The sequence below is a fragment of the Procambarus clarkii genome, chromosome 21, assembly GCF_040958095.1.
Source record: "Procambarus clarkii isolate CNS0578487 chromosome 21, FALCON_Pclarkii_2.0, whole genome shotgun sequence".
NCBI lineage: Eukaryota > Metazoa > Arthropoda > Malacostraca > Decapoda > Cambaridae > Procambarus > Procambarus clarkii.
The window spans coordinates 25,584,837-25,605,913 of record NC_091170.1 but is presented as its reverse complement, the minus strand read 5'-3'; the positions used below and the strand labels follow the sequence as shown (position 1 = coordinate 25,605,913).

Below are 21,077 nucleotides of genomic sequence, written 5' to 3'. Positions count from 1 at the left end.
GAGAGGTGGTGGCTTTAAGCCAATATTCCAGCACCTCCCACTTACTGTTGTATTGCACTTCTTGTTATTTTGCCTTAACGTAACTTTCATTGTGTCATTTAAGTATTCTTATTATTTTGATTCATTGATTTTATTATACATATTTGTTTGTCCATATTTTCATGTTTTGATTTATTTAACGTAATTAAAATTTCATTGTTAAAGTTTACTTGTGTTTTGTGTGTCTTCTCCTTACCTTACCACAGACGAAGTTCCAGTTTTTCTATTTTTTTATAACTATGTGACGAGGCCATACCCCTAGCCTTAAACAGCCGAACACCAACGCGTTACCGTCACAAGTTATATGGGGGCCTGTCCTAGGAGCCTCACTCAGGTACTGGTGCCAAGTGGTAATTTATGGTAAGCGTATTTAACTCTGTTAACGTAGCTTTACTATTTTTCATTCAATTTCATTTTTTATAAGGTGCGGTGTATTGTGCATTACGAGAGTAACATATAGTGAAGGTGAGACAACTTTGGATTACGTGGTGACTGTAGGCCTCAGTCATACTCTTAATTGGTCATCTCTCCCTCCTTGTTATTACTCGTATTTACCATCTATGTCCCTTGAATATTTCTCATTCTGACAGATCATCATATTGGTACCCTGGTACTGTGGTCTGCCCCGGGTCAAGAGTACCCAATCTTCTGCAATCTGACTGTAGGAGGACAAAGAGGGCCATAGTTCCTCTAGCTCGAACTTTAGTTGCTGAATTGGGACCTCAGCAGCAGTTCTCGTCACCAGTTGACACCTCGCACCCCTACACGTCAGTCAGAGATGATGATACATACAACGGTAGGGAATTAGCTTATTTTTTCAGAGCACAAAAGTTCGCTAATTCTGTAAGTATCATATTAAATTCAGTGGGAAAAACTTGCTTTATGTCCTATAGAGACTTGGCAAGGTATGCCTACATCCTTGGACTACCAATTTTACTTTTGAAGCATTTAACTGTTTCATTTGTTTTCGAAACTTTGTTTCATTTGTTAGTAGGATTTTCTTGCCCTTATTCTCTTACATGAGTACCGGGTACAAGATTTCCTGCGCCCTTGATTTAATTTAATCATTTAATATCTTTCACTTAACGTTAATTGTTAAAGATCACACAGGATAGGTACCAGTTGCCACGTTGTCCTGTTTCTGACATTTCACTACTGAACATTCGTGTACCTTTATTTGCTAATTTCACCATGTTTCGTCTCCAAACTTTCCGTGCAAATCCAGCAGGTGAAATAGGGACTTTAAGTCGTGCCAAGAGGACTGAACTACAAACTCTTGCACATGAGTATCAACTAGAAGTTCCCTACCAAGCCAACAAAAATGACCTACACAACCTGTTGCTGGATTACTATTTAGAGCAAGGTAAGATAGACTCTGACACTCATGAAACTTACTATATTGCAGAGAAAACTGACTTGGCAACGATGAAACTTAAACTAGAGCTGGCCAAGATTGAACGTGAGCAGCAAAGAGAAGCAGCTGCCATACGAAGAGAAGAACAAGAACGCGAAGCTGCTTTGAGGAGGGAAGAACAAGAACGAGAAATCACCCTCAGAGAACGTGAAGCTGCCTTGAGGAGAGACGAACAAGAACGTGAGGTTGCACTACTCCAGGAGCGGGAACGAGTACAGCTTGAAACCAAACGACGCGAGTTGGAGATGCAACGCGAACATGACAAGCAACAAGCGACTCTGGCTCTAGAGTGTCGTCAACGCGAAATCTCCTTGGAAACTTCACACTTCACTCAACGCCAACAAGCTACTGCCAATCTTCCCGTCAGTTTTAATATATCACATGCAAGTAAGTTAATGCCATCCTTTGTAGAAGCAGAAGTTGATGTGTTCTTTACCACCTTTGAAACCCTTGCTAATCAACTCAGTTGGCCTGTCGACCAATGGGCAACACTTCTCAGAGTCCATCTTACAGGTAGAGCTGCAGTCACACTCAGTACTTTGGCGTCTGAGAATGACTACTACACTCTGAAACAAGCAGTGTTAGACGCCTACCTACTTTCCACCGAAAGTTATAGAAGGAAATTCCGTGACCACCTGAAGGCAAGTACCACTACCTTCCTCGAGTTTGCTAACACGAAACGGAGGTATTTCATGAAATGGTTGGAAGCAGCACATGTCTCTACTTTTACAGAACTCGTCAACCTGATGCTTGTTGAAGAATTCTTGAGACGTGTGCCGCCTCCTGTCCGCCTCTACTTAGCAGATAAAGAAGAAACCGACTACCTGAAGTGTGCTAAGTCGGCTGACACTTACAGCCTCATCCACCGGCTGACACCTGAACCATCCTCCAGTAAGAAGTCGTGGTACAGTTACGAGAAGGTGAGCCCCGATCAAGCTGGTTCACAACTGTACTGCAAGTATTGTAGACTCTATGGACATACCATAGACAAGTGTGGTAAGTCTCAATACAAGGGAACCACTGACCAACAACGACCCAAACCAACTCCTCCTAAGTCCGGTAAGCCTGTGATGAATGTTGGTGTTGATGTTAATGATCTTTCTCTTTTCAGTAACCACCTGTATACTGGAACTGTCTCTGCCAACGGTTCAAATCCGGAGGGACGTTTCAAATTGAAGATCTTGAGGGACACAGCGGCTCTACAATCAATCATCTTGAAGTCGGCTGTGCCCAACATAGTCTACACCGGGGAAACAGTCTTCATCACTGACCTCACTGCTACTACTCCATACCCTCTCGCCAGAGTCCACCTGGATTGTCCCTACGTGAACGGGGAAGTCCAAGTCGCCGTCAGGGAAAAGCCTTTTCCCATGCCTGGAGTGCAACTTCTCCTAGGCAACGACTTGGCAGAAGACCTGCAACCGACCAACCTGATCGTCATGGACAAACCCCAGGTGTGTAACTCTGTGCCAAGTAACCCTATTCTTGAGTATGTTCCAGCAGAGGTTCAAGAGAGTGATGAAGTTTCTCCTCCGGTTCTCGTGACCACCCGTGCACAAGCCGCACGTCCACAGCCAGCTGACTCTACTGCCACCGCTGTCCCTCAAGACCCTCAGAAACTACCCCCGCATCTGACCAAGTTGGAGTTCCGTAAGTTGCAGAGGGAAGATCTTACTTTAACACCATTGTTTTTCCAGGCTGAGACTCAACCCGACAGTATTCCTGGGTTCTTCCTAGAGAACGACTTGCTCTACCGCAGATATAGACCCAGTAAACTGAAGGAGGAGGACGATTGGGCCAACACCGAACAACTTGTGATTCCCACCAGCCTGCGGCCCACTATTCTACACCTGGCCCATGGAGCATTCTCCCACTACGGCTTCAACAAGACTTACCATGGGATTCGCCAAGACTACTACTGGCCAGGTATGGTAAATAACGTCAAACAGTACGTAAAACAGTGTCATACATGTCAGATGGCAGGCAAACCGAACGTCTCCATTCCCAGAGCACCACTGATTCCCATACAGGTGCCTGCGGAACCTTTCCACAGACTCATAATAGACTGTGTCGGTCCTTTACCTCGGACCAGTTCAGGTAACGCCTACATCCTAACCATCCTGTGTCCTACCACCAGATTTCCCATAGCAGTTCCAGTGAAGAACATCACGGCTGCTACGGTTATCAAACATCTATTGAAGATCTTCACTCAATACGGATTTCCCAGGGAGATTCAAAGTGACTGTGGCACCAACTTCACCAGTGATCTCTTCAAAAGGACACTGGAGGAGTTCAACATCAAACAGGTATTGTCCAGCCCCTATCATCCTGCTTCACAGGGTTCTCTTGAACGTAGTCATCAGACCATCAAAGCACTCTTGAAAAAGTTTTGTAGTGAAACCTCAAAGGATTGGGATAAGCAGATTGACCTAATAATGTGTATTTTCAGAAGTCTCCCCAATGAGTCCCTAGGAGTATCTCCTTATGAGATGCTCTACGGCCGTAAGTGCCGTACTCCCCTTAAGGCTTTCAAAGACTCTCTCAGAGATGCCACCTTCAGTGAGCATCAGAATGTGCCCCAGTTTCTTCAAAACCTTCAGCACATTCTAGAGAGAGTCCACCGCTTTGCCCATGATAATCTATTGAAAGCCCAGGTGAGAATGAAGACTCATTACGACCAGACCAGCAAAGTAAGAAAATTCAAGCCGGGAGACTTCGTCCTTGCTTATTTCCCTATCCCAGGTTCACCTTTACAAAACAAATTTTCAGGACCCTACTGCGTCAAAGAGTGCAGAAACAACAACGCATACGTCATAGAGACTCCAGATAGGCGGCGGAAGACCCAGCTGTGCCACGTCAACCTCCTGAAGCAATATAATGGTACTCCTCCCACTGTCTTGATTAATTGTTCTACCTTCACAGAACCCTACATCCACAGTGAGACCATCCCGGCTTCTTCTCCCGAAAGCACTGACAAGGAGTCGGCGCTTTCTAATTCCAAAATCCTTAATGATCTTCCCAAATGCTTTCAGGATAATAATCGTGCTCCTATGCCCTCTTCTAATTCCACTCTCACCTCGTCAGATAAGCCCTTCATCCTCCATGTCGACGCCAATGGTACCGACGTGGGTGGTGTCGTGATGCAGCAACGAGGCGAGAAGAATACACCTGTCAGCGACTACTGCTACAAGGATCTACGGAACAATTGGCAAGGAGCTACTCTTCCTCATCCTGAAGCTTCAGCACTTCACTCCACACCTGAAAAGTGCTCGGTCCACCATCAATACGGACCACACCACCCTACACCTCCTGCAGCACGCCCACTTCTCATCTCAACGTCTTCTACTATGGGCTTGCTAACTGCAGAAATTCAACCTGGAGACACGCTATATCAAGAGTCTGACAACATCTTAGCCCATGATCTCTCCAGAGTTTATGAAGTAGAAGCGACTCCATCCATTACTCCACCACATAACGACGTACTTCTTCCAGAACCGCAGGCTTCGGGGGAGAGTTGTGACGATAATCTCCTTCAAGAGATTGAGCCTGCTCTTCCCTCCAAAATTACGTCTTCACAATTATATAAAAAGACTATGGAAGAAATGTCCAACAACGACAACAACACCAGCAAGGCTTGCAAGGGTGAGCAGAAACGTATGCAGCCCGCCACCTGTTCGGACCCAAATCACCAAACTACCCGTTGATCGCTACGGCTCCGCTGATTGGTCGCCGGTCTGGCTGCACCTGCACTCGCCCCCCAATACTACCCGATGTCTGGGGTCGCCCCAACATCAGTCTTCAGAATGTTCCGTGCTTTCGTAGCCAGCACACCTCCCAGCTAGACTCTAGAGTGTACTGAGAGAGGTGGTGGCTTTAAGCCAATATTCCAGCACCTCCCACTTACTGTTGTATTGCACTTCTTGTTATTTTGCCTTAACGTAACTTTCATTGTGTCATTTAAGTATTCTTATTATTTTGATTCATTGATTTTATTATACATATTTGTTTGTCCATATTTTCATGTTTTGATTTATTTAACGTAATTAAAATTTCATTGTTAAAGTTTACTTGTGTTTTGTGTGTCTTCTCCTTACCTTACCACAGACGAAGTTCCAGTTTTTCTATTTTTTTATAACTATGTGACGAGGCCATACCCCTAGCCTTAAACAGCCGAACACCAACGCGTTACCGTCACAATATATATATATATATATATATATATATATATATATATATATATATATATACACACACACACACACACACACACACACACACATACATACATACATATACACATACATTTACATATACAGGAAACTGCAGAGTGATGAGGTTGGCAAACTTTGGTCAACAAGACAAGACCTCTCCAAGGAGGACAGAGAAAAGCTGAAAATGAACCTAATTGAGGCAAAATGTGTAAATGGGGATAGAAATGAAGAAGACAGAAATTCTTTTTTTTTACAAAGTGACAGGGACTGGAAAGCTTGTGAAATGGTGCATGAAAACAAAGCAACAAGATCAGTAGTGGAAAGGGGAGTAAAGAGCAAAGGAAAAGGGAACATGTTCCTGAAAATTGTATATACCAACATAGATGGAGTGAGGTCAAAAACTTTGGAGTTGCAAGATATAATCCAGCTTAGGGTCCCAGATATTGTTGCATTATCAGAGACGAAACTTGAAGGAAATATAATAAATGAAGTCATATTCCCAAGAGGCTATTCAGTTTGGAGACGTGACAGGAAAACTAGGAAGGGAGGAGGAGTGGCTGTACTGGTGAAAAACACCTGAAGGTAAAAGAGTTAATATTTGAAAACCCTCGAGATATTGACATAATGGCATTGCCGGTCTGGAATCAGGATGAAAAGCTGACAATTGTAAATGCCTACAGCCCACCAGCAAGCAACACATGGACAAAGGAAGAACTGGATGACAAACGAGAGGGCCTCATAATGGTCATGAGAGATATTATTGTACAAGCAGATAAAGATAAATCACGACTGTTGATACTGGGGGACTTCAACTTTAAAGCAATAGACTGGGAGGCCTATGAAGCAAGAACGGAGGACTTTTGGACATGCAGATTTGTGAACCTCATTCTGGAGACATTCTTGTATCAACACATAAAGCAGGCCACAAGAATGAGGGAAGGAGATGTACCATCAGTACTGGATCTAGTATTCACCAGGAAAGAAGAAGAGATATTTGACATCCAGTACCTTCCTCCCTTGGGAAAGAGTGAATACGTCCTGTTAGACATTGATTATGCTTTAAGATATCATCTAGAAGAAAATGGGGACATTGAAACAGTTGATAAACTCGATTTAAGGAGAGGACACTATGGGGAACTTCAAAATTTTTTTAATGAGTGTAATTGGACAGAATTGTTGCTAGGCAGGGAAGTAAATGAAATGTATGCCAAATTTTTACAAGTATACGAGGAAGACACACAAACATTCATACCAAAACAGAGATGCAGGGCCAGAAAACAGGATTGGTTCGACAGAAATTGTGAGAGGGCAAGAGACCAAAAGACACAAAAATGGAATCAGTATAGGAAGATGCCAAACCCCCAAACATACCAGCGATACAAAGATGCGAGAAACAACTATACGGCAGTAAGGAGAGAGGCAGAAAGAAATTTTGAAAAAGGGATAGCGGATAAATGTAAAACAGAACCGGGCCTATTCTACAAATTCATAAACAACAAATTGCAGGTAAAGGATAATATCCAGAGGTTGAAAATGGGAAACAGATTCACGGAAAATGAAAAGGGAATGTGTGAAACATTAAATGAAAAGTTCCAAAGTGTGTTTGTACAAAATGAAATCTTCAGAGAACCAGACACAATAAGAATTCCAGAGAACAACATAGAGCGGATAGAGGTGTCTAGAGATGAAGTGGAAAATATGCTAAAGGAGCTCAGTAAGAACAAAGCAGCTGGCCCAGATGGCGTTTCACCATGGGTTCTGAGAGAATGTACATCTGAGCTCAGCTTTCCACTTCACCTGATCTTTCAGGCATCCCTGTGTACAGGAATCGTAGCAGACGTGTGGTAACAGGCTAACATAGTTCCAATCTACAAAAATGGCAGCAGGGAAGACCCCCTCAATTATAGACCTTTATCATTGACAAGTGTAATAGTGAAAGTATTGGAAAAACTAATCAAAACTAAATGGGTAGAACACCTGGAGAGAAATGATATAATATCAGACAGTATGGTTTTCGATCTGGAAGATCTTGTGTATCGAATTTACTCAGTTTCTATGATCGAGCCACAGAGATATTACAGGAAAGAGATGGTTGGGTTGACTGCATCTATCTGGACCTAAAAAAGGCTTTCGACAGAGTTCCACATAAGAGGTTGTTCTGGAAACTGGAAAATATTGGAGGGGTGACAGGTAAGCTTCTAACATGGATGAAAAATTTTCTGACTGATAGAAAAATGAGGGCAGTAATCAGAGGCAATGTATCGGAATGGAGAAATGTCACAAGTGGAGTACCACAGGGTTCAGTTCTTGCACCAGTGATGTTTATTATCTACATAAATGATCTACCAGTTGGTATACAGAATTATATGAACATGTTTGCTGATGATGCTAAGATAATAGGAAGGATAAGAAATTTAGATGATTGTTATGCCCTTCAAGAAGACCTGGACAAAATAAGTATATGGAGCACCACTTGGCAAATGGAATTTAATGTTAATAAATGCCATGTTATGGAATGTGGAATAGGAGAACATAGACCCCACACAACCTATATATTATGTGAGAAATCTTTAAAGAATTCTGATAAAGAAAGAGATCTAGGGGTGGTTCTAGATAGAAAACTATCACCTGAGGACCACATAAAGAATATTGTGCAAGGAGCCTATGCTATGCTTTCTAACTTCAGAATTGCTTTTAAATACATGGATGGCGATATACTAAAGAAATTGTTCACGACTTTTGTTAGGCCAAAGCTAGAATATGCAGCTGTTGTGTGGTGCCCATATCTTAAGAAGCACATCAACAAACTGGAAAAGGTGCAAAGACATGCTACTAAGTGGCTCCCAGAACTGAAGGGCAAGAGCTACGAGGAGAGGTTAGAAGCATTAAATATGCCAAAACTAGAAGACAGAAGAAAAAGAGGTGATATGATCACTACGTACAAAATAGTAACAGGAATTGATAAAATCGACAGGGAAGATTTCCTGAGACCTGGAACTTCAAGAACAAGAGGTCATAGATTTAAACTAGCTAAACACAGATGCCGAAGAAATGTAAGAAAATTCACTTTCGCAAATAGAGTGGTAGACGGTTGGAACAAGTTAAGTGAGAAGGTGGTGGAGGCCAAGACCGTCAGTAGTTTCAAAGCGTTATATGACAAAGAGTGCTGGGAAGACGGGACACCACGAGCGTAGCTCTCATCCTGTAACTACACTTAGGTAATTACATACAGTGGTACTTCGGTATAAGAGTTTAATCCGTTCCTGGAGACAGCTCGTATTCCGAAAACTCGTAATCCGAAGCTAATTTCCCCATAAGAAATAATGGGAAATGAATTAATCCGTTCCTGACTACCCAAAAACCTCACTTCAAAGTAAATTTTATACCTAATTCATCTAAATAAACCTACAATACTATGTTCAAGTTATTACTTACCTTGCTGATGACTGCTGTTGGCGTATGGAAGATGGTGAGGAGGAGGGAGGAGAAGAAGTTACTGTTTGGAAGGGAAGTCCCCTTCCATTATAACATCAGGCAGTGAGGACTTCACTGGTGTGCACACACTGGCACGTTTTGCCTGCATACCACTAAGACTTGCTTGTCTCACTAAGAATTTGTCTAAAGACACTTGTTTTTTCCTACATTTTAACAATTGTCTGTAGTAAGACATCATATTTTCATTTAAAAGGTCAATGCAACGGCCTGCTACTGCTTTATTTGGGTGAGTTTTTTCAACAAAACTTTGCAGTTCTTCCCATACTTCACACATTTTCTTAACACTTAGCGTTATCACGGCGCTGAAGAGCGTTACCATTTTTTTATGTTGAGGTCGCACAGCAGACTTGCTCACGAGTCACGAGAAAAAATACTTCAATAAACTCTATTTGTTATGCGATCGACTTTGGGATAGTTTGAAAATGTTTGCCATGAAATTTCTGTTTTCTCTAATAGCCGCATAGCCTATTTGGGAGAACAGCATAGCATTGCACCATCGAGGTAAGACCATTGTATTGTTGACACAACAAGTGTAATCGACATAGTTTTTTATTTGGTGTCGGTCTAACGCATCCTTGTGTGACATTTTATACTTATGTTCTTCTAGAACATTTTATTGCGAACACATTGGTACAAAAATGAAATATGTACATCGAAAATTAATGTCAGGACAGTGAAAAGAGTACTCACTTTTCAGTGTTGCAGCTCGATCGTCGGAAATGCCACACTATTTTCTTAGGTTGAACCTTACCACTGGCTTTCTTGGGACCCATGGCGAGATATATAATAACTTTTATGTTCAAATGGCCAAAAATCCGACAAAACACCATAATTCCTTGTGGAGAATTCAGGCGGGATAGTCACTGGGCGCAAGGTACTGGTAAACTGAGGCGCGAAGGCCGTGCCACCACGCGCTAGTCGGCCTGTACGCGTATCAACACCCTCGTCCTCCGAGGCAATCCTCGACTTCCGAGGCAAATTTTCCGAGCAAATCCTGCTCGTATTCCGAAAAACTCGTATACAGAGACACTCGTATTCTGAGGTACCACTGTATACATATATACATAATCATATATGTATGTATATACAGTGGAACCTCTATTAACGAGTGGCTCTATTAACGAGTTTTTCCAGTAACGAGCAAGCCACTCGCAGCAAATTTGTCTCTATTGACGAGCTCGCCTCTATTAACGAGTGAAACCACATGGCGCTTCCTAGCGTCTCGCGGGTTCTCGCAAATTCTCGGACGCCTCCGACGCCAGTGTTGTTGTTGTATCTCACACGACAAGCATCCCTATGGATTTATTTGAGCTTTTCTTTGGGTTTTTAGTGGTTTTGCGACTACAATTTGTAACACATGATGTCTCCAAAGAAGCTGCTTGCTAAAGATAGTGTTGTCAAGAGGAAGAAAGACAATTACTGTGGATTTAAAGAAGGAAATTATAGCAAAGCATGAGTGTGGTGTCTGTGTGATTGATCTCACAAGGAAGTATGGCAGGTCCTCATCAACAATTTACACATTAGTAAGGGAATGAGGAGGTAAGGGAGGATGCTGCCTCTTCCACTGAGATCAGGGAAGTGTTTGGAATGTTTGAAAAGGTGAACGCATTCTTGGAAAAGCTGTCCTGATAAAGCAGTGACAACCCGGTGTGTGAAAATGTTTAATTAATTTATCACTTTGTGATAACACTTTATGAAAGTGTTATCACTTTCGCAGGTATATGTCGCTTGAACGTAACACACTTTTTTTCTCTTGAATGCACCCAAACACCACGCTCAAGCGTCATTTGAGCAAATATTTATATAAAATCCAATTCTTATCCGATCGACTTGGGGATTGTATAAATGTTTGCCATGAAATTTCTGTTTTCTTTAATAACCACATTGCCTATTTGAGAAAACGGCATTGTATTGTATCTTCGTGGTAAGACTATTATATTGTTGACACAACGAGTGTAATCAACGTAGTTTTTTATTTGGTGCTGGTCTAACGCATCCTTGTGTGACATTTGAAATGAAATTTGGGTGAAATTCCCAAGAACAGAGAGTCCGCCTGACTCAGAGGTGGATTCTCCTTCCACACCATAACCCTTCTCCTCCTTCCCACCTCTCCATCGTCTCCCTCAAGCCAGCAACTACTCTTCATAAGGTAAAGTAAATATTAAAACACTACAACAAAACATTTATATTTAAATGTGCAATATTATATTTACATAAAAAAAGTCATACAAGTATGGATGTTTTTGGGAGTGGAACGGATTAAATTTATTTCCTTTATTTTAAATGGGGAAATTTGTTTCCAAAGACGAGTTTTCCAGGTAACGAGCTCGGTGCCAGAACGGATTAAACTCGTTAATAGAGGTTCCACTGTATATATATATATATATATATATATATATATATATATATATATATATATATATATATATATATATATATATGTATGTATGTATGTATATTATTCGGATTGTGCCTCTATGATCCTTTGTCTCAACTGGGAAGGGGTGTCTCTGCAGTCCGTGGCTCTTTGGGGCTGGTCACTTTCGGTAGCTCTTCTGCTGAGTTCTTAGGGTTTAGCTCTCCCCACTGTTCATATTCAGGGAGTGTCCAACGTCCTGGCAGACGGCCTGTCGCACTTCATTCCCTTTTCCACGGAGTGGACGGTCGACACCACGTCTTTTCTTTGGCTTTGTCGGATGTGCGGGCACTCGAAGGAGGACCTCTTCGCATCGGCGTGGTCTTGGCGTCTCTCACCATACATGGCGCCGTTCCCCAACTGCAAGGCCTCTATGGTAGATGCTTTCCGGCAGGACTGGTCGAGATGGGGGTTACTGAACCTTTGTCCCCCAGTTTAGCTGTTGTTTCGAGTTCTAGCTCGGCTCGAATCCTATCAGAGGAGGGTGCTTCTCCTGGCCCTATGGTGGCTGGCCTAGCCTTGATTTCAGACACTGCTTGCTCGATTTTTCTGACGCCAGTGTATCGCCACTTTTATGGTGATTGTGTGACTTCTCTGATGGTGTCCGACCTGCGGTCTTCGTCTCAGCGACAGTATGAAGTGTCTTGGCGGTCTTTCCGCTGTTTCCTTTTCCTTCGGAGGGTGTTTTCGGTGTCTGTACAAGTAGTTTTATCAATTCTTGGCTCTTGTTTTGGACCGGCATCTCATGCTGAATACTGTTGCTTCTTATCGTGCGCCATTGGTGGAACCACTCTAGCTTGTGTTCGGGCTAGACGTCACTTCTGCCCTATTCCGTAAGCTCTCCCGTGCATTTTTTCACCTCCGGCCTGCTCATGCCCCATTTGAGCCGTCTTGGTCCTAGGACCAGGTGCTTTCTTTTCTTTCCTCACATAGGTTTGTTGTGGCCCTCTTCAGTTCGGGATTGTTTTTTGAAAACTTTGTTTTTGTTAGCTTTGGCCTCTGAAGGTTTGGTTGGGAAGTTTCATGCTCTTCTTCGGTGCAGGGGGTTCTGCTCCTTTGATTCTGGGGGTCATTTTTTTCGTTTGCAGCCCTCTCCTTCTTTTCTGTCGAAGAATGAGATGACTGCCTTCCGGAGGAGGGTTGTTGATGCTTGTTTGCTGGTTCGGCTAAGGGTGAATCTTGTTTTGTGTCCGGTGGTGGCTTTACGTCGATACCTGCTACCTACTACTGCTTCGGTAACAGTGGACGCGCTCTGGGTTGATGCAGTTTTACTTGTTCCGGGGCTCATGTCTTTCAGGTTGTCTGCAGGGTTATCAAGCCTAGCAAGCCTGCGGTCTACCCTTGTGCCCATGATGTGAGGAAATATGCTGCTCTCGCTGCTATTTTGTGACTATATCTTAGGTTGACATTCGGGCATGGAGGTTTTGGAAATTGAACAGGGTCCCGGCAACCAGATATCTGGTGAATGTTCCATGCCCTCTCATGCCTTGTGTGGCCTTAGGACATCTGTCGCGGTCTGGAGTCTCATCTTCCTCTTGAGACTTGCGGCGCTGCCACCTCCCAGGTAAGTTCCTCCTTTTACTTATCTGTGGGTAGTTAGCTTCAGGGAGCCGACGGGGCTTTCCACAGAAAACCAGAGTTGAATGTAATGAAATGCCATTTTCTGGGCGAGCCCTGAAGGCTCCCTGACATCATCCCTCCCGCCCTCCGGCCGGCAGTTTTTCATCAATCTACGAACTAGGGTGGTGGGCTCCCCCATTTCCCTGAGTGAAGGGGGCACTTCACTCAGGGGAGGGGCTGCTCAGATACAACTAGTGCGCCCGCTAACGAGCGGGCACACTAGTTGGATAACGATTTGCTTTTTTTTTTTTTGGCAGGGGTGGGGGGGTGTTCTTTGGCTCTGTTTGGATGTAGGTTGTAATTTTTACCAGTTGGGGGTTTGTACTGGTTCACCTATGTTTCTGGGTGTCTCTCCCAGTCAACAGGAGACATGACATACTCTAAATGTAGAGTGCTCATAATGGCCATTGCTCCCTGCATCTTTATGAGGGGACCAGGTCCTGGCTCATAATCTCTGGTAGGCATATGACTAGAGACTGATGACACCAAACTAATATGGCACATGTCAGTTTGGATAGCTTCAGGGGACCCTCTGCGGCTCGCCCAGAAAATGGCGTTTCATTACATTCAACGCTGAATTTTTGTCATTTTTTATATTATATGCGTACCCGAGTGTTGCATAGCACAGTGGCCCGGCCCAGGGGTTAATGCAGGTTATGTAAGTCATCACTGAATTAATAATTCTTTTGAAGACTAAACCACACACCAGAAGATAAGGAGATGATGACTTCTCGGGCTGTTCTGGACCATAATCGAGTCGATTGATAATGATGCTGGAAGGACTGAAATGTCCTCATCTCTTCATCTTCTGGTGTTTTCATATCTTCAGTCATGTTATTGTGACTCATCGTAATCATTCTTTTAGCAAGAGTTGTTTACAATGCAATTGAGGCATACTAATTTCAAGAATTTCCTTAATTTCAGTATCATTGTTTTATTTAATTTGTCTTTTCCTTTCTCATTTTAATGGATTAATTTAATTAGTATATTACATACATTATTCTAATGCTCTACTAAATTTCCATTGCAGGTCAAAATTGTGAAAATGCTGCCAAACAGACTAGTGATATATGGAGCAATGGCAAAATCAAGCTCATATCGACCTTGGAGACGCAATTTACATTTAAATAACTATATTATGCATTCAGGTGAATGTTTATTGGGTGCATTAAGAAGACCATTGTGGCCCAAACTTTTACAACCGGATGGATTTGGGAGGTCATTACAGCATATAAAAAAAATACACACAACAAGGTAAACTTGTATTCTCATTGAGTTTTATTTCTGTACTAAAGTCCATCAATTGCTTTATTGACTCGGTAGCCTAAGTTATTCCAGAGAGAGCCTACCAACAAGACACTAATGGTTCACCTACCATGACTAATAACATTCCAAATACTTTGCAATATGATTAGTGATGGGAGACAAGGGCATATCTAGCTGGAACCACTACCTAAAGACCAACTTGTTATCATACAAAAGAAAAAACAATGTTAAATCTGAAATCCTTCCAAATGAAACCTGAAATAAAAACAATTATGTCTCTGTTAACTACCAGCTTGGCAATTAGCTGAACTGCCACTAGCTGACTGCCAGCTGGTGGCAGTTCCACCACAACAGTGGGTTCGGAGGAGCCAGCAAACACTCACATTTTCTGGCACGTCACATTTATTGTCTCAAATTTTGGACACCAAGATGTGCTTTTATTATTTTGTCTGTGATATTTTGTCTAAATGTTTGCTTTACAGTGCACATGTTGTAAGGTAGGGACCCTTTTGGAGGGAGGTGCTAGTGTGATAACTCATGAATTTGGAATTCCCACCAGTACAGTAGCCAGTTCTGCACATGTGCAGTGCATTGTCATAGTATGAACATGTTCCTCCTCAAAAATTGGCAAACATCAATGCAATATAGGAAAATAAATATCTCAAGTACATTCAGTGATCGAAAATAGTCTACGGCCTAGTGATTTTTGTTGGGAGCTTTGTTTCTGTTTTTTCTGTGGGGAGCCCCTATGGCTTCCTGGAGCTTATCAGGCTAATGTGTTTTATATTAGACCGGGACATTAGCTATGGAGTTCAGACCTACCAGGGACTATGAGCCAGAACCTGGCCCCTTCAGAGAAGTTTCAGGGAGCAATGGCCCCTGGAAAACCCCCCTGTGGTTGGGGTTTTTCCTTATCTGCCATTGACCGGGGTTAGGCACCCAGAAAGGTAGGCATAACAAAACAAACCCCCACATGGTAAGAAACTAAAACAAAAACAAAACAGAGAGGTAGAACTCCCAACAATCCCAAGGAAACATACAAACAAGCAAACGTCACACTCTACTGCCATGCCGCTCGTCCGCGCAGCGCTCCCCTCCCTGAGATGGGGGAACCCCCAGACCTCTGTGCGCCGGCTACCTAGCACTCCAGTTCGTAAGCTAATGTCAACTGGGACAGACACTTCTCTGGCCTCACATTCCTAGGTGGTGTTTGCCTGTGTGGCATTCTCTGCTGTCTTGTTGTGGTGTGTGGTGGCCAGGAGTGCCGGGGCTGCATGTGCTTAGGGGCTTCCTTCCCTAAGCGCCCTGTGAGTACTGCATCTGTGTGTCAGGGTTCTCTTCCCTGGGGCATTCGAGAACTGCTCCCATAAGGGTTCTTGCTGCTCAGCATTTGCCTTGCCCTTGGGGCCAGCTGGGGCTTGGGGTCCTTGTTTGGCTTTGGGTAGTGAGTGGTGTTGTGCTGGTTAGGGCGTCAAGGTGTTGCACGACCTGCCACCTACGTGGCAACCAGTTCCTGTTGCTTTTGGGGACGGTGTACTTTTGCGGGGTTTTTCTTTTCTTTTCTTTTTGTTTGCCTGGTGGGGGTCTGCCTAGTGGGACTAGTTCCCCTGATACTATTTTGGTGGCCAGTTGCTAGGCCTCCATGCTTGAACACATCACAGGGGGGTTTCAGTGTTGTCATCTTCCCCTTGTTAGTTTGGGTGTTAACCGGTTAGCAACACCATGCCCGGGCTTCCCATAGTTGTTACCCTACGGGCCCTGGAAAACACTGTCGGGGCTCGGTGGACCCATGGATGCATCTTCCAAGTTCCAGCCTGCCTTGTACGGGTTTGAAGGTTGCTATGTGTCCTTGTCTCAGGGTGACAGTCACCTGTTTTGCCTCCGTCATGCTGCCTGTTGGGTCAATGACACCTTTGACCCGCAGTCCTGCGAGTCGTGTTCAAGGTCCAAGGCAAAGGGGCCTTGGACCCCCTTTGACCCTGCTGCTCCAGTTTTATTCTGATGATGTTGCTGTTAGGGTACAGGCAGCATCTGCGTTGCATGTTAGGTTTAGGTTACTGCAACGCGCTAGGTTGGATTCCCACCCGGATGCCCCGCGGCATCCCCGCTTTGGTTTTAGAAACCGGGACCTGGGGGCGTTAGTCGCTTCGACTTTGGCTCCTTCCGCGCTCCCTGGTCCTTTCCCTGTTCATCCTGCACCTTCCCCTCGTGTCCGGCTCCCAAACATCTGAGGGTTTCGGCTTTGGCACAGGGTTTAGTTGGTAATGAGACACGGGCGGCTTCGAGGGCAGCCCCATTTCGGTCAGAGATGGAGGCATTTGAGCCGGTTCCTCCTGCCGAGGCTTTTGGGTCCCACCAACAGGCCCCCCTCTTCTTGTCTGCCTTTTCCCTGGAAAGGGGAAAGGCCCCTTTCCCTTTTCCTGCCTTTTCTTCAGGGGGTAGAGGGTTTGGAGGACAGCTCTGCCCCGGGTCCTGACTTGGGGGATCTCGGGGCTGGGGAGGAGTCAACCTGGGGGCCTTGGCAACCCGTTCTCGCAAATTCGTAAAGTCAATATTGACTTATTAACTACGTGCATAGGTGATATACTAAACATAATAGATACCCTTAAAAAGATTCATAGAAAACACCGACCTTACCTAACCTTGTTAGTATCTTAAGATAAGCATCTTATTGCTTCGTAATTACAATTATTACTTAACCTATACCTATTATAGGTTAGGTAATAATTGTAATTACGAAGCAATAAGATGCTTATCTTAAGATACTAACAAGGTTAGGTAAGGTCGGTGTTTTCTATGAATCTTTTTAAGGGTATCTATTATGTTAAGTATGTCACCTATGCACATATTTAATAAGTCAATATTGCCTTATTAAATTTGCGAGAACGGGTTGGCCTTGGACCCCCTTTGACCCTGCTTGGGTGCTTTTGCGTTCCTCGCAGGGATTATTGTTGCAGGGGGAGGGGGTTTCTTACCCCCCTTCCCTGTATGAGTGTGATTTGGGTTCGGCTCCTTCCCGAGTTTGGTTCCGGGCCCCTTTGGGTACCTCGGCCCCATCTTTCCGGAGGTTTTCTACTTCTTGTATCTCCGTGAATGAGGTTCGGTAGGCTCTTGCTGCATACCTCCTGTAAGATTCGGTTTCTGCCTCTGTGATGGATCCGTCTTTTGAGTTCGGTTCTTCTTCCTGGTTTTGGGTGCGTTTGGAGGTTCTGGAGTCTTCCTGGCTGGCAGACTGCCCATTCTTTTCATTGGGTGCGTGGCATGGGTTCTGTCGGACCCGCACGCTGAATTGGCATGAAACTTATACCGTTCTGCATGTTTGCCAGGGGGCGAGTTTGAGCACCTTAATGCGTGCATGTTCTCCCCCGTACTTTCTCGAGATGTTGACCTTTTTGCAGCTTCATGTGCAGGTTCCTTCTATTTCGGCATCGTTGGTTGCGGAGGATTTGCAGGCCCACGGGCATTTGGTTTCGGTCTTACGTTTCTTTTCCCTTCTCGAGCTGTCTTCTGACAGGCTTGAGGAGGATGTGGAGGTGTTGAGTGCTAGGCCTTCGTCTGGGGCACTGACTTCGGCAGCAAGGGCATTGGCTGCACTGTTGAAGCTTTTTGTGGTTATCCTGAAGGAGGCGGTGTCTCTGTTTTTTAGCTTCACGCCTCGCGTGCCGTCAGGCTGTGCTTGCCCTCTTTGGAATCCGCTTGGGCCCTGGCTCTTAGGTTTTTGTCTCCATGTTGTCTGTTGATGTTTGCTGAAGCTGCGGTCTCACAGTTTCTGCAAGCGGCTTCGTCTAGTTGTCGTCCTATGTTGGACTTGTTGGTTCTCTGGGGCGGACGTTCTTGGTCGTCTCGGAAGGGCCGTGCCAGGGTTCGGTGTTCCACTGGTCGAGGTGGGTCATTGGTGCCTGTTTCTGAGCCGACATTGCCTTCGGTGCCGGCGTCGTCTGGTTGGTGCAGTGATCGCTCTGTTCGGCGCCTGGTTTCTTGTAAGGGGCGACGGCCCTTTTGCCCCATTGACAGGGGTGATGCAGGGGAGGCTCGTTCTGTTTGCCCATGCTTGGTCCCACAATTTGTGGGCCTTTTCGGTCATGTCATCTGGCCTCCGATGGCGTTGGGTGGTTCCTCCTCCTTTAGGGGGTTCAGGGCTGGCGGGGCAGGCTTCTTCTCCTGTGCTTCGTCAAGTCATCTTGGAGTGGGTGCGCTTGGGAGTGGTCGAAACGACCCCTGTCCCTCAGGTGGGTTTCCCGCCTGTTTCCAGTGCCAAAACGGGACTATGCGGATCTGAGGTATATTCTGGACTTGTCCCGTCTGAACCCCTGGATTCCTTGCCCCTCCTTTCAGATGACTACTCTGTCTCAGGTCCGGCTTCTGTTGGAGCTGGATGCCTGAATCGTGTCCCTGGACATCAAGGATGCTTATTGGCACGTTCCTATTCATCCGAGATGCAGGGACGGTTACCTTGAGGTTACCTTGAGGTGCTTCCGGGGCTTAGCGTCCCCGTGGCCCGGTCGTCGACCAGGCCTCCTGGTTGCTGGACTGATCTACCAGGGACTGATTAGGTTTCGTTGTGGAGTGTCAGGCTTACTGCTTTCATTGCCTCACTTTTGGCTTGAATCTGACATTTCGCGTTTTCACGCGTCTTACCTGAGTTGTGGTGACCCGTCTGCATCTGCTAGGGATTCAGGTTTTGGCCTACCTCAACGACTGGCTGGTGTGGGCTCCCAGTCGGTCCACTTGTCTGCTCGCCAGGGATGTGGTTCTTTCCCAGCTCGGCAGGTTCGGGTTCCTGGTGAACTGGAAGAAGTCCCAGTTCACCAGGAACTGGGAGGAAGGGCAAACTGTGTCGCCCTTCTGGACTGGTCGAGGTGGGTTTACCTGTACCTCTTCCCCCCCACCCCTGGTCCAGCTGTTGCTTGGGTTCTGGCTCGGTTGGAGACCTTCCCAGGGAGAGTAGTCCTTGTGGCTCCTTGGTGGCCGGTCCAGGCTTGGTTTCCAGCGCTGCTTGCTCTGTGTGCGAACCCAGAGTGTTTCCCGCGGCTCCACCTCTTTCAGCAGGTCGGACCGGTCCGGTATGGGGCTGGTTCGACCTTCTCTGCTCTTTGTGTCTGGTCTTTTTGATGCGGGTGTATCACCATTTCTATGGTGATCAGGTGGCTTTGTTGATGGTGTCCCACCTGAGAGCTTCATCTCGGCTACAGTATAAAGTTTCTTTTCGCCATTTTCTTGCTCTTCGTAAGTTGTCTTCTCTTTTGGATTGGGTTGTCTTGTCCTTTCTTTCTTGGCTTTTTCAGGACCGTCATTTGATGCCTAATACTGTCGCCTCGTATCGTGCGGCGCTGGCGGAGCCGCTCCAGCTTGCGTTCAGGGTGGACGTCACATCCGCCCTGTTCCGTAAGCTTTTTCGCGCTATGTTTCATCTCCGGCCTGCTCATGCGCTGCCTGAGCTGTCCTGGTCCTTGGACAGGGTGCTCTCTTATCTTTCCTCTCCTCGGTTTGTGGTGGCCCCTTCAGTTCAAGATTGTTTTTTTCAAGGCCCTGTTTTTGTTGGCACTGGTCTCTGGGGGTCGGGTTGGGGAGCTTCATGCTCTCCTCTGGCGCAGGGGTTTCTGCTCTTTTGGTCCTGGGGATAGGTTTGTACGTTTGCAACCTTCTCCGTCTTTTCTGGGGAAGAACGAGATGGCTACTTTCCGGAGGGGTCCTTAGATCATTGATGTTTGGTTGGTTTTGGCCGGGGGTGCATCATGTGTTGTGTCCATTTGCGGCTCTTCGACATTACCTGCGCGCCTCGGCTGGGGTGGCTGGGGATGCGCTTTGGGTTGATCCAGTTTCCCTCGTTCCCTGTTCCAGAGCTCGGGGTCTTCCAAGTCGTCCTCAGGGTTAGCCAGGTTAGCAGGTCTAGCCAGCCTGCGGTCTATCCTCGCACACATAACGTTCGGAAGTTTGCAGTTTTGGCTGCCGTGTTTGGTAACATGTCTTGGGCTCATATTCGGGCGTGAGGATTTTGGAGGTCAAACAGGGTCCTGGCCGCCTGTTATTTGGTGAACGTGTCTGCTTCTTGGCGTTCTTGTGTTGCTTTGGGTCGCAGGTTGCAACCAGTTGTCTCAACTTTGCGTTGAGGAGTTTGTGGCGGCTGCCTCCTGGGTAAGTCCCTATTTTCCTTCTCTTTGGGTATGTAGCTCCAGGGAGCCATAGGGGCTCCCAACAGAAAACCAGCGTTGAATGTAATGAAATGCCATTTTCTGGGTGAGCCCCCGGAGGCTACCTGGCAACTTTCCCTCCCACCGGTCGGCATTTTTTTTTGCGTTGGCTGAAGCTTAGCTTCCGAACTGGAGTGCTAGGCAGCTGGCATGGTGAGGTCCGGGGGGGCCCCCCTTCCCCTTTCAGGGAGGGAAGGGCTGTACGGACGAGCGGCGCAGCAGTAAAGTGTGACGTTTGCTTGTTTCCTTGGGATTGTAGGAAGTTCTACCTCTGTTCATTTTTTTTTTTAGTTCCGTACCATGTGGGGTGTTTGTTATGCCTATCTTTCTGGGTGCCTAACCCCGGTCGATGGCAGATAAGGATAACCCCCAACTACAGGTTTTTTTTCCATGGCCATTGCTGCTTGAAACCTCTCTGAAGGGGC

General features: G+C 45.6%; 1 protein-coding gene across 2 annotated transcripts in view; it reads left to right on the top strand.

Annotated features, from left to right (window-relative positions):
* LOC123760569 (metalloendopeptidase OMA1, mitochondrial) overlaps nucleotides 1-21,077 on the top strand; it is a 250,307-nt gene that overhangs the window by 8,895 nt on the left and 220,335 nt on the right. For both annotated transcript variants that reach the window (XM_045746252.2, XM_069328218.1), the window contains exon 2: nucleotides 14,226-14,449. In XM_045746252.2, the coding sequence (XP_045602208.1) occupies nucleotides 14,241-14,449 (209 nt within the window). In that variant the 5' untranslated portion in view covers nucleotides 14,226-14,240. The remainder of the gene's footprint in view (nucleotides 1-14,225; nucleotides 14,450-21,077) is intronic.